This window comes from Aotus nancymaae, unplaced genomic scaffold (genome assembly GCF_030222135.1).
Source record: "Aotus nancymaae isolate 86718 unplaced genomic scaffold, 86718_ANA_hifiasm-v0.15.2.pri h1tg000044l, whole genome shotgun sequence".
NCBI lineage: Eukaryota > Metazoa > Chordata > Mammalia > Primates > Aotidae > Aotus > Aotus nancymaae.
In genome coordinates this window covers 1,612,174-1,625,320 of record NW_026988458.1, presented here as the reverse complement: position 1 = coordinate 1,625,320, position 13,147 = coordinate 1,612,174, and the positions used below count along the sequence as shown (strand labels likewise).

Genomic DNA, 13,147 nt, shown 5'->3' with positions numbered 1-13,147 from the left:
CACGCGGAACGGGCTACGTGGCTTAGCCACACGCGGTACGGGCTGGGTGGCTTAGCCACACGTGGAACGGGCTGGCCGGCTTAGCCACACGTGGAACGGGCTGAGTGGCTTAGCCACACGCGGAACGGGCTACGTGGCTTAGCCACACGCGGTACGGGCTGGGTGGCTTAGCCACACGCGGAACGGGCTGGGTGGCTTAGCCACACGTGGAACGGGCTGGCCGGCTTAGCCACACGCGGAACGGGCTGAGTGGCTTAGCCACACGCGGAACGGGCTGGCCAGCTTAGCCACACGTGGAACGGGCTGGGTGGCTTAGCCACACGCGGAACGGGCTGGCCGGCTTAGCCACACGTGGAACGGACTGAGTGGCTTAGCCACACGCGGAACGGGCTGGCCGGCTTAGCCACACGCGGAACGGGCTGGCCGGCTTAGCCACATGCAGAACGGGCTGGCCAGCTTAGCCATACCCGGAACGGGCTGGGTGAAGACCTGCACCTCACAGTGGCCTCCTCTGTGGACACAGGAAGGCAGGCAGGCCAGGCATGTGCGTCGGGGTGGGGCTGCTAGGTGCATCCCGTCATTAACGCGGCTTTTCCGTTGCCAGGTTCGTGGGTCGCATCAACGTTTACAGTGACCTGAATGACCCTGTGGTGAGGTGAGTGCCTCTGTGGATGCATGGACCGTGGTCATCTCCCTTGTCGCGTTAGACACGCGTTCTTGGCCAGACGAGCATTTCCATGGCCGCTGCTCTAGTAGATTTGGAAGGTGGAGTTCCACTGGCCAAAGGGCCAGGCTCTGCTCTCTTCCCTGGTGTGTCTCAGGCACATATCTGTGAATGTTGACAAGTTACTGATGCTCGTGAAACAAAGTTCTGCACAAGACTCTGCCAGGAGGGTCGTCTCACAGGCCGGGAGGTGTCGGGGTTCCATGAACAGTTCTGAAGTGAGGGGCAGAGTACAGCGTCCCCGTGAGAAACGCCGTCTCATGATTCCTTTACTGATTTGTCTTCAGATAGGAAGTTGAAGTCTTCTAATTTAGGGGCCGTTTTTTGGAGTATATTTCGTCCACTCGCCATCGTTACTAGGGTGCATTATGGACTCAGGGCCTCTCTCTGGCTTACGTCCACCTGAGAAGTGACCCGGGGCAAGGTTGGGGCAGCTCACAGGTGACTGCTGTGCCTCCCATTCACCAGCACGGACTCAGCGGCAGTCACACCACATATCCGTGGGGAAACCGGAGCCTCAGGCACCTCCTCTGTGGCCCCGAGGCAGCCTCAGCTGAGAGCCAGCCGGTGCCCACCCACCTCCGAGCAGCGCCCGCCTCCCGGGCCTACGGATATTCTCTCTGACATTATTTCAAGATCTAGCATTTGTTGCTGACGAGATATTTGAAAGTCACAGTTGAGGGAATTGGCTTTCAGTAGGTTTTAAAGCTGTATCTTTTTCATAAACTCCACTTGGAGAAATGATTTTTCTTCCGTTGTAAGCTCTCTCCAAGTTGTTGATGTCTCGGTGTGTATGGAGTCATGTGTTAAAGAACACATCTCCCAGACACAGAAACACACTCGCCGGGAGGCTGCGGCAAAATGCGTAGTTCCTGAATGCCGGTGCCTGGGGCGTATCTCCGTGTGGTCTCCTGCAGTTGCTGTTTCGTGGAAACCACTTGTGCGCCTCTTAGCATGTTTATCATTGTTACCCATCGGCAGGCCAGCAGGTGCTCCTGAGAATCGGTAGTGGCCTGGCCTCGGTGTTCCTAAACATGTACTTTCCTAAAGGTAAATTCCTCCTTACTTTGGAGAAATCACTTGTATTTCTGTGTGTTGTGAGAATTATTTTGTGTTTGAACGAGTAAACAGACTTAGGCTTATTCATATTACCTATGGGTTGAATCCACAGTATTAAACATTGCAGGCTTTTCATCTTTATATTTAGACCAAGTTGATTGCTCAGCAACCTGGGATGATAATTGCTCGTGTATTTTGCATTTTGATACTAACTCTAGTTTCACTTTTATTTTATTTTATTGGAGACAGAGTCTCGCTCTGTCACCCAAGCTGAACTGCAGCGGTGCAATCTCAGCTCACTGCAGCCTCTGCCTCCCAGCAATTCTCCTGCGTCAGCCTTTTGAGTACCTGGGATTACAGGCGCGTACCACCATACCCTGGCTAATTTTTGTAGTTTTTAGTAGAGATGGGGTTTTGCATGTTGGCCAGGCTGGTCTTGAACTCCTGACCTCAGGTGAGCCACTGCGCCTGGCCTAGTTTCACTTTTAAGTATTTATGCTGTTCAATAGACTTTTAATATTTAGGTTATTTAAGATGTTTATAAATTTGTGATGTGGACAGTTAAGAATTATGCACCTAAATTCTCAATCCATTCAGAGTGATGTTTCTTCTTCCTTCTGTCCTAACTAGAAGCAAAGTACATTTCCAAGTAAATTATTTTTAGGCTTCCCTGAGTCACCTTTTTAAAAAAGCTGTTTGTTTTCGTAAACACTTGACAGGAATTATTGTAAGTGTGTTGCAAACAGAAGCTGACAGTCCTTATCACACAACCAGACAACCCACATGCAGCCCAGAGCTCCATCTGGAGTGACTGCCGGGTCAGGAGGCGCGTGGCACTCTCAGCCGCAGCCGGGGCCGGACGCCTCTGCCTGCTGTGGCCAGGGCAGCTGTCTCCCTCAGGGCAGCCCCACTCTGCCTGCCTTCAGCCAGATGCAGTTCTGAGTTATATCGGCCAGATATACTGCATGCATTTTACAGTCATAATATTTAGTAGGTCCTTCACTTTCCGTGCTAGAAGGACAGTAAACGCAGTGATGCATGAGAAGCAAACTTCAGCAAACACTTTTGCCCCTTTCCCCTCCGAAGAAATCCTGAGGAGGATGTCGGTAGCAAAGTTTATAAACTGGAATCTTGCTGCCTATTTCTCCCTCACTCCTGTGAGGAGAGATTATTTTTCCATCAGCAGGGAACCCTGTTATATCCAGCATATAAGCCCCTGATAGCAGGGACCCCACCCGCTGCTCACCGTGGGTTCAGTGCGCAGAGCTGTGCCTGTTCCTATATGCATGAGATCTTTAAGTTCTTTGGCCATTGCTTGTTTTTCTCCAAAGTAGCCATGCGTGGACTGCCCGGATGAATAGGTCTCCCGATCAGAGGAGCTCTGCAGTGTGGCTTTCTAAAGGCCAGACAGAGTATCAGCCTTTGTCTCTAGGACAGACTAAGACTGTTACATGAGGCTCCCTGAGTCTCACTGAGGATGTCATAGAAACAATTGAGGCTGGGCATGGTGGTGCCCGACTGTAATCTCAGCCCTTTGGGAGGCCAAAGCAGGAGGATCACCTGAGCCCTGGAGATCAAGGCTACAGTGAGCTATGATCATGCCCCCAGCCTGGGTGACATAGTGAGACTTTGGCTCAAAAAAAAAAAAAAAGAGTTGAAAGTTGAGCAAGTCACATGCACCCCTCTTTAGCCTTTCCAGAACATTCTGGGACCTTCCCGTGCAGCTGTCCTCAATCTGAGGCTCGTTAGGAGAGGGTTGCTGGGCCCCACCCCAGGGTTTCAGGTTCTGACTCTGTGGGTCTAGGACGATCTTCTTGACTAGTGTGATGTTCCTGGCGGGCTCCAGGTGCTACCGATGGCACTGCTGGGGCACTGCAGGGACCCCTGCCCTAGAAGTCTCTCAAGGAGTATTGCTGAGGCCGGGGGACGCAGCTCAGTGGGTCTGGGTGAGGCCTGAGGTCCCGCGTACCTGCAGGCACTGACGGGAGGTCCTTGCCGCTACCCCTCCCCAGCAGATAAGACCACATCCTTTCACGTGGACCTGGGCTGACTTCATCGTCTAAACATAAGCAAGCCGCCGTGTACACCATCTCCTCTGAAAATGAGATCTGTTGAGCAAAGCAGCGGGTTTTGTGTCTGCATCTCCCCCCACTGCCTGCCCACTTGCCCTTCTGTCTCTATCATTTCTGATCATCCGTATCCTTACAGGCCCTTAGGATCGGAAAACTTGCTGCTTCGAGGAGCCACACTGAAGAACACGGAGAAAATCTTTGGTAAATATTTATTTCGTGAGTTATTAACCACTGCCTCTAACATCCGTAAGACCCGCAGCGGAACCCCGCGAGCGTTTCTTGGTGCCTTGAGGTGCCGGAGGCTTTCTGGCCATGCAGTTCCACCCCGCTGAGATTAGTGTCCGTGAGTAAGCGCCATCGTGAAGCGGTGGCACCGGAGAATACGGCTTGCGTGTTGAGGCCTCTAGTTGTGGATTCAGAAACAGGGAGTTGCATCCATGAAGGAATTTATGAAGTTGAATTGTGCACGACGTTTCTTTCATGCCTGTATTTCTGGGCTAGGATCTCCCATTTCTTGTGGGCTGTTGTCTATTTTAATTGAGGTAACTTTTAAAAATATACCCATGTGCCCCACTGTCAGAACATGCTGTACAGTTGTCCCTAGTGTCCTTGGGGGGCTGGCTCCAGGACGCCTGCAGATGCCGAAATCCACGGATGCCCAAGGCCCCTTTTTGCACGTGGCCTGCGCACGTCTGCGCCTCTGCTTTGCATCGTCTTAGATGACTTCCACAGAGTTACACTCCGCTGTTTTTATCATCTGTATTTTTAATCGTTGTTATTTTTTGGGGGGATTTTTGGAAATATTTTCCACCCCCAGTGGGTAGAACCTGCACATTCTGAACTCGTGGACATGGACAGCCCGATGTATATTAAGATATGAACTCGTAAAACATGAAGCACAGGTTGCCTCCTGTGCACGAAGAACGTCTGGTCCTAAGGAATCAAGTGCTAATGTTGTGTGACTCTGGACACTGGTTCGTGAAATCAAAAATAGGATTCATTTTACCCAAGAATTTATTTTCCCCGCAGCTGTGTGTAACTCACCACAAGGCAAGACACGCTTGCGCCACGGTCCTCACCTTCCCCTTCCTCTCTGTAGGTGTGGCTGTCTACACGGCCGTGTGCCACGGTCCTCACCTTCCCCTGCCTCTCTGTAGGTGTGGCTGTCTACACGGCCGTGTGCCACGGTCCTCACCTTCCACTTCCTCTCTGTAGGTGTGGCTGTCTACACGGCTGTGTGCCACGGTCCTCACCTTCCCCTTCCTCTCTGTAGGTGTGGCTGTCTACACGGCCGTGTGCCACGGTCCTCACCTTCCACTTCCTCTCTGTAGGTGTGGCTGTCTACACGGCCATGCGCCACGGTCCTCACCTTCCCCTTCCTCTCTATAGGTGTGGCTGTCTACACGGCCATGCGCCACGGTCCTCACCTTCCCCTTCCTCTCTGTAGGTGTGGCTATCTACACGGGCATGGAAACCAAGATGGCACTGAATTATCAGTCGAAATCGCAGAAGCGGTCTGCCGTGGAAAAGTAAGACTCCCTGTCCCGTCGCTGGCAAGCATGAGAATCTGTGACTTAGAAGTATCAATACCCACTGTAGACATGGGAGTAGCTTCTTCTTGGCCTTATTGGCGGTTCCTTTGCCAATAGACAGCATCTTAGTAACCGCAGAGCTGACTATTCAGATGGACTTTCTGACTCTGTGGGGAGGTGAATGGCCGCACCCCTCCTTCCCGCACTTCCCAGCGCCTGGTAAGACGCAGCGCTGTTACCCCTTACGGACGCCCTGAGATTCTGGTTCTGAAACCAGTCCAGTGTTCAACAGTTCCTCCTACCGTTTCATGAAAACCTCCAGATGGGCTCGCTGAAGCCACGCATTCCCAGCTATGGTTTTATGAAGGAAAGCATTAGCAGAGAGAACAGAGTCATCTCTGCATTGAACAGTGAAGTCCTGTTGACAAATATGTCAGAATGGTAGCTGAATTTGTGCTGGAAAATCAAGGCTTCTTCCCGAGCTCGGCCGAGACCTTAGTGCAGGATCCGTGCTTTCCGGTCCTGAGGACACTTCCTTTCAGAGTGTTTACTTGTCTCCCTCCCTCCCTCCCTCCCTCTCTTCCTCCCTCTTTCCTTTCCTTCCTGCCTTTACAGTGGGGGCTAGTCACTACGTTCTGAACTCATTTGTTGATGCTCAGTGGTAGAAAGTGATCTCTGGATGTTCCTTTCTTTTCTTTTTTTTTTTTGGAGACAGAGTCTCACTCTGTCGTCAGGCTGGAATGCAGTGGTGCAATCTTGGCTCACTGCAACCTCCACCTCCCAGGTTCAAGTGATTCTCCTGCCTCAGCCTCCCGAGTAGCTGGGACTACAGGCACCCGCCACCACGCCCAGCTAATTTTTGTATTTTTTTAGTAGAGACAGGGTTTCACCATGTTAGCCAGGATGGTCTTGATCTCTTGACCTCATGATCCGCCCGCCTCGGCCTCCCAAAGTGCTGGGATTGCAGGCGTGAGCCACCGTGCCCGGCCTGGGTGTTCTTTTCAATGATGGAAGCAGGTGCGGCTGTTTACACAGGCGTGGAAACCACGGCAGCGCGGAGGCGTTGCGGTGTGGCTGTGAGCGGCTCGCGCTCTCCTGCTTGTGGCACTTTCCCCCTGCTTGAGTCTCCTTTGGCCTCTATAAGTACGTGCCAGGGACCGTGGCGTGGACGCAAGCACAGGGGGCCCGCTGTGGCACGTCGGGGGCAAACACATCACCATGCCGTTCCTATTCTGTGTCTCCACAAGGGTTCATCTTGACATTTATGAGAAGGAAGGGCAGAGCTCGTTTCCACAGGGGCCAGTGATCGCCTCTGTCCTTCTGTTTCAGATCCATGAATGTGTTCCTCATCGTGTACCTCTGCATCCTGATCAGCAAAGCCCTGATTAACACCGTGCTGAAGTACGTGTGGCAGAGCGAGCCCTTCCGGGATGAGCCGTGGTATAATCAGAAAACGGAGTCGGAAAGACAGAGGAATCTGGTACGGAGAGCGACTGCCCGGTATGATCAGAGATGACCTGGGGGCCAGCATCACAAAGGGCGGTGCAAGAAAAGATGGCAGTGAATTTACTGTAGGCCAGAAGCATCCCCGACGGATCCAGTCTCCATCCTAAATGCATCCACTGGAATGTAGTGTCAGCGGACCCAGCTGGTCCTGTCATCTTTGAGTCTGGAGAGTACAGCTTCCCACAGTAAAGTAAAGGACGGTGCCTTAAATACTTTCAGTGTTCCTTTGTTTAGAGGGTGCTAAGTAAATGCTTGTTAATGACTGTGAGATAAATGGCACGTGTTTGTGGTAAATACTTGGAAAAAAGGTTCTGCTTTCAGTCCAGAGAGGGCCGTGTGCAAACCCAGCCCTGTGTCCACTGAGCCTAGAGCAGGGCCGTGTGCAAACCCAGCCCTGTGTCCACTGAGCCTAGGGCAGGGCCGTGTGCAAACCCAGCCCTGTGTCCACTGAGCCTAGGGCAGGGCCGTGTGCAAACCCAGCCCTGTGTCCACTGAGCCTAGGGCAGGGCCGTGTGCAAACCCAGCCCTGTGTCCACTGAGCCTAGAGCAGGGCCGTGTGCAAACCCAGCCCTGTGTCCACTGAGCCTAGGGCAGGGCCGTGTGCAAACCCAGCCCTGTGTCCACTGAGCCTAGGGCAGGGCCGTGTGCAAACCCAGCCCTGTGTCCACTGAGCCTAGAGCAGGGCCGTGTGCAAACCCAGCCCTGTGTCCACTGAGCCTAGGGCAGGGCCGTGTTCAAACCCAGCCCTGTGTCCACTGAGCCTAGAGCAGGGCCGTGTTCAAACCCAGACCCTTTCCGCTGAGCCTGGAGCAGGGCCGTGTGCAAACCCAGACCTGTGTCCCCTCTGTCCAGAGCGGGGTCATGTGCAGACCCAGTCCCGCGTCCCCTCCGTCTGGATCAGGGCCATCTCTGCACATCATCCGTCCTTCCTACAAAACTAACTTGGCTTCACAGAGCAGGAGGAAAGTATACTGAAAAGTCATTTCATCAGGCTTAGTTTAACTACATCTGTAGGTTGTTAGCAAATAAGTTTGGTTATTAGCGTAACAAAGAGGTCCCACGGTTGCAGAAGTAAAATTGCCACTGGCATCTGGTGTGCGTGCCTCCTGTCACACAGGTGCTTGTCTTAACTCATGGTTTAATTTCCACCCCCACAGCAGGGCAGCCCTGCAGCTCAGCCCCTGACCCCGGCAGGTCCTGGCGCAGAGACCAGGTGACCCTGTGGCAGCCCCCACCGACCAGCCCATAATCCTCGTCTTTGGACTCTGAAACCTTGTACTTAGTAGTGGCACGTGCATAACCTGCGGCTAAGCCTGAGGTGTTAGAGCAGCGTGGTGGGGCCCCGCCGTCCTTCCCGGCGGAGGCGCTGACCCGCACCTTCTGCTCTCGCAGTTTCTCAAGGCCTTCACAGACTTCCTGGCCTTCATGGTCCTCTTCAACTACATCATCCCCGTGTCCATGTACGTCACGGTCGAGATGCAGAAGTTCCTTGGCTCCTACTTCATCACCTGGGACGAAGACATGTTTGATGAGGAGACTGGCGAGGGGCCTCTGGTGAACACGTCAGACCTCAACGAAGAGCTGGGACAGGTTGGTGTCTCCTGAGTCATCTGCTGTGATTTGCTAGCACGTGGGTGAGTCTGTGTCACGTTCCTCAGGTCCGGTGCCTATCTTCCGAGCGTGGCTGTCCCTGTAGCTGATGGAAGACAGCAGCAGGGATGTTTTGAACCTTATTTATGAAACAGCCATGCTGTTACACTTAGGACGGATGTGGAATTACCTGCACTCGCTCGTGCCTGGAAACTCACCCGGAGCTTCCTGGGCAGGGCACCTTCTGGACAAAGGTGTGAATCAAGGCCGGTGGGTAGAAATGGCTCTGCCAGCCTTGCACTCTCCTTCTGCACCTGATACTGAGGTCTCATAGCAAGCCAGGTATTTTTTCACTTTATAGATGACGAAACCGATACTCGAGAGAGTTTCAGTGACTTGGTGGATTGCAAAGGGTTCAAGTGCCTCCATTCAAATCCCACTGCTGTGTGATGGCTGTGGGAGCTCAGGCTTCACCGCCACACCTCGAGTTTCTCAGTCTGTGAAGTGAGGTGACAGATGCTGGCCCTGCAGGACTGTGGTGTGGAGTCGATGAGATTATGGACACGAGGTGCCCATCCCAGAGTCTGTGCCACCACTGCCTCCCTGCCACGACACCCCCAGGCACCACACACCAGATCTGCCGGCTCGGGGAGGGAACTAAGGAAAGACCCATTCCCGTGGTTCCCCAGCCTAAAGCGGTGACCTTCCCTACTTTCCCAGCCTTACTGGTGCAGAGTGCAGGTTGGCAAAGCAGGTACCGGTAAAGGGTGACTCTTTGGTCTTTTTGGAAGAAACAGAAAACGATTTTGAGGACTGTTTTAGCAAACAAGGCCACTTTAGACAGGTGGCTGAAATCTGCATCTCACTCGCAGACAGCAGTCTGTAAATAGACTCCAGCAGATACAGAGGCCTCTGTCTGCTCCTGTGAGGAAGGCAGACGCACGGAAGGCGCGTGCTTCGCTTTTGATGACCTTGGCTTTTCAGTACTTCTCTGGTGTATTCCAGACCCTCACGGTGGTTTACTGTGTCAGTCAGCAATGCGCAGACTGTGATTCAGTTGCTCAGTAGTCAGGTATTTTTAGCTAAGAGTATTCTATCTCCTTTGTAATAATAGATGGTCCATTTTGTGTGCTCCTGGTAAATTCATTGGGAAAGAATGTTTTTCTGTAACAAGGAAAATGCCCAGCAGTATGGAGTGCAGCCGATTTCTTCTCTGCCCTCCTCGATCCGTCGCCCTGGAGTCCAGCAAAACAGAATTTGATTTCCGCCATTCTGTCCTGACCAAAACCAGGCTCTCGCCTGGAGGCTGACCTCCCCGGACACTGAGAAGTGTCTTCTGTGGCTCCCGGGTGATGCCCTGGGGTGAGGACAGGGGGGCAGGCCCAAAAGGCAGGTTCATCTGACTGCAGCTACGTGGGCGAACGCCTGTGCCCCCCGTCTACCCAGACAAACGCCCGTGCCCCCCATCGCTGTGCCGTACGATGTACATAACTTCTTTTGTATGTGAGATGGAGATTCACCCACCACTCAAGTGTCTGTGTCCACAAAAAAAAAACCATCTCCCGTGGTGCTCTGGGCCACGCACTGTGCACACCTTCTCTGTGTCCTGTGTACCACTGCCCGTTTCTCAGATAAGAAACGGAGTCAGGAGCAGGCAGTGCCGCCTGAGCACGAGTGCCTGGGAACACAAACCCTGCTCCGGCCGAGTTGAGCAGGCGGGCGTGCACTGCGGTGAGTGCCATCTTTTGTTCCGAGAGCTGAGGGTGATGCAGCATTGACCAGCGCTGTGCTTAGGGTTGGCTGTCTCACTACCAGAAAAGAACACTTTAGGCCAGGACCCCGATGAACAAAGTTGAAAAAACCCTCAACAAAACACTAGCAAACCAATCCAGTAGCACACAAAGGATCATAGGCCACCTGTGGGATGCCGGTTGGCTCCATCCACATGCACAGATCAGTAAGTGTGGTGCATGATGTCAGCAAAATGAAGGACAGACCATGTGATTATCTGTGATGCAGAAAAGGCATTCGACAAATTTCTGCATCCTTTCGTGGTAACGTCTCTCAACAAATTAGGTACAGAGGAGGGTACCGCAACACGATGCAGGCCGTAAACAACAGACCCACAGCTGGCGTCACACACAGTGGAGAAACGCTGAAAGCTTTTCCTCTAAGATCAGAAGGAAGACAAGGCTGCCCGCATTCGCCCCCTCTATTCAGCATAGCGCTGGGAGCTCTAGCCAGAGCAGTGAGGCAAGAAAAAGCAATAAAAGACATTCGTATGGGGAAGGAAGAAGTGAAACTGCTGATGACAGAGGCTTATATATAGAAAGGCCTGAAGACTCCACCAAAGACCTTCTAGAACTAATCAAGAAATTCATTAAATTTGCAGGATACAAAATCAACACCCAAAAGTCAGTAGTGATTCTATATTCCAAACAACAGTCTATTTGAAAAGGAAATCAAAGACTTTCCCAAACTTGTTTAATAGTAACAAAGCAAACAGGCTTACCTCCTTTTGCTGAGGTAACAGAACTGACTGGATTTGTGTCCAGAGGTTTTAATTTGTTTCCACGGTCTTAAAACTGGGATAACAACACAGTTGCTATGTTAGTCACAACTTAAGATGAAATGAGCCACTGCCCAATGGCTGCACACCTGAGTTTATCATTAATTTGTATTGTTGTCATTTTCACGGCCGTGGTTCCTAGAAAGATGCCACCTATTTAGTTACAGCCAAACAGGATGATAAACCAGACTTCTTAACATTCGCTGTTTCATTCTTATCCACAGGCGTGGTGGCTGACGCCTGTAAACCCAACACTTTGGGAGGTCTAGCCCGGTGGATCACCTGAGATCAGTAGTTCAAGACCAGCCTGGCCAACAGGGCAAAACCCTGTCTCTACTAAAAATCCAAAATGTAGCTGGGTGTGGTAGCATGTGCCTGTAATTCTAGCTACTCAGGTGGCTGAGGCAGGAGAATCACTGGAACCCAGGAGCTGAAGGTTGCAGTGAGCTGAGATCACACCACTGCACTCCAGCCTGGGTGACAGAGTGAGACGCCATCTCAACAAAATAAATCAGTAAAATAAAAATAAATATGCTTTTAGGATTGAATGAGTTTATTCTAAGTCACATCAAAATCCTATGTAAGAAGAGTACACAGGTTGAATACCTGTTATCCAAAATGCTTGGGAAAGACGTGTCCCAGTGGGCGTGCCCGAACTCAGTCTCTAGATGCTGCCTCGCGTTCAGAATTCCCCCCTTCAGTTGTTCACGATAAACGTGTGACCTGTGAGCTTATCTGAAATCAGAGTTTAAGGCAGGTTGTATCTTTAACACACATCACAGTTTTCTCTGAGATTTGCTTTGTTCTCATTTGTTTGAATTTTGCCTTCTGAAGCTTACGTGATATTGTGGGCTTTGACCTCCCAGACTTTGGAAAGTTCGTCCTCTCTGTAGCCTCGGTTTTTCACTGTCGTTGGTAAATAAGATTCGGGACGACCCCCCTCACACTCTGTCTTCCCAAACAAATGGAGCCCTGGCTCCACCCGTGTCTCCGTCCCTGGGAATGTGACTGTGACACTCTGTTTTGCTCCCCACCCATCCTCCTGAATGGCACCTGCCAGCACTGCCGGGTCCTGTTGGACGCTGGGAAGGAGGATGGATGGGATCATAGCTCAGCCCTGTGAGCTCATCTGTCTGGGGGAAAACCTGTAGGAATCCACCGCCCAGTAAAGTCACAGTGGGAGCTGGGGAAGACGCACGGCTGCCGTGTGTCTGCGTCGGAGGCTCTCGGGCCGCCCTCGGAGTCCTGACTTGCTGTGCGCTGGCTGCAGGTGGAGTACATCTTCACAGACAAGACCGGCACCCTCACGGAGAACAACATGGAGTTCAAGGAGTGCTGCATCGAAGGCCACGTCTATGTGCCCCACGTCATCTGCAACGGGCAGGTCCTCCCGGACGCCTCAGGGATCGACATGATCGACTCGTCCCCCAGCGTCAGCGGGAGGGTAGGTGCAGCCCCCACACCGTCCGCCTGTGTGAGTGAGTGGGTGGGCGGCTGTGTGTCCTGAGCCCACCCCCTTTCACTCGGGGGCCAGGGAAGTCCAAGTCCTCTCTGTGGACTGCAGTGGGAGGGAGGTCAGAAGGTGCGACCTGTGCAGTGTCCCGTTAGATACCGGGGTGCTTGGTGATACCCATGTTAGAATTGCTGTGAAAACTGTAGAAGCAGGGCAGACACGCATGTATCCAGACACCATGTGCACACACAGACGCACCTGCACACATGCTCACACGCAGACACACACACACTCTCACACACGCCCCGAGTGCCGTGGCTCCAGATCTCAGCATCTCTGGGCAGGGCTGGAGTCCCAGGCCGACGCCATTCCTGAATTTCCCGTTGTGGGGGAGCCAGGCAGCTGTGTTCAGTGGGTTGTGCGGTTGCACCTCTCCCCACTGAGCGCGCCAGATCCTCTCTCACTGCACCCCAGCCGATGGCAGAAGAGCAACCACCATTTTATCACAAGGCTCACGGCAGTGGGAGCGGGTGTGTCTGTGCCTGTGCCGAGGTCCTGCCCCCACATCGAGGCGCTCTGCTGGGTACACGGAATGTGATGGAGCCCTTCTCACAGCTTTGCCATGGTGCTTCCCGACCTTGG

The 13,147-nt window shown here is 52.7% G+C and overlaps 1 protein-coding gene across 14 annotated transcripts in view; it reads left to right on the top strand.

Moving 5' to 3' along the window:
* Nucleotides 1–13,147, top strand: part of ATP11A (ATPase phospholipid transporting 11A) — a 180,580-nt gene that overhangs the window by 118,330 nt on the left and 49,103 nt on the right. For all 14 annotated transcript variants that reach the window (XM_064361855.1, XM_064361857.1, XM_064361854.1 and 11 more), the window contains exons 8-13: nt 605–655; nt 3,992–4,056; nt 5,303–5,384; nt 6,717–6,867; nt 8,286–8,483; nt 12,323–12,496. In XM_064361855.1, the coding sequence (XP_064217925.1) occupies nt 605–655; nt 3,992–4,056; nt 5,303–5,384; nt 6,717–6,867; nt 8,286–8,483; nt 12,323–12,496 (721 nt within the window). The remainder of the gene's footprint in view (nt 1–604; nt 656–3,991; nt 4,057–5,302; nt 5,385–6,716; nt 6,868–8,285; nt 8,484–12,322; nt 12,497–13,147) is intronic.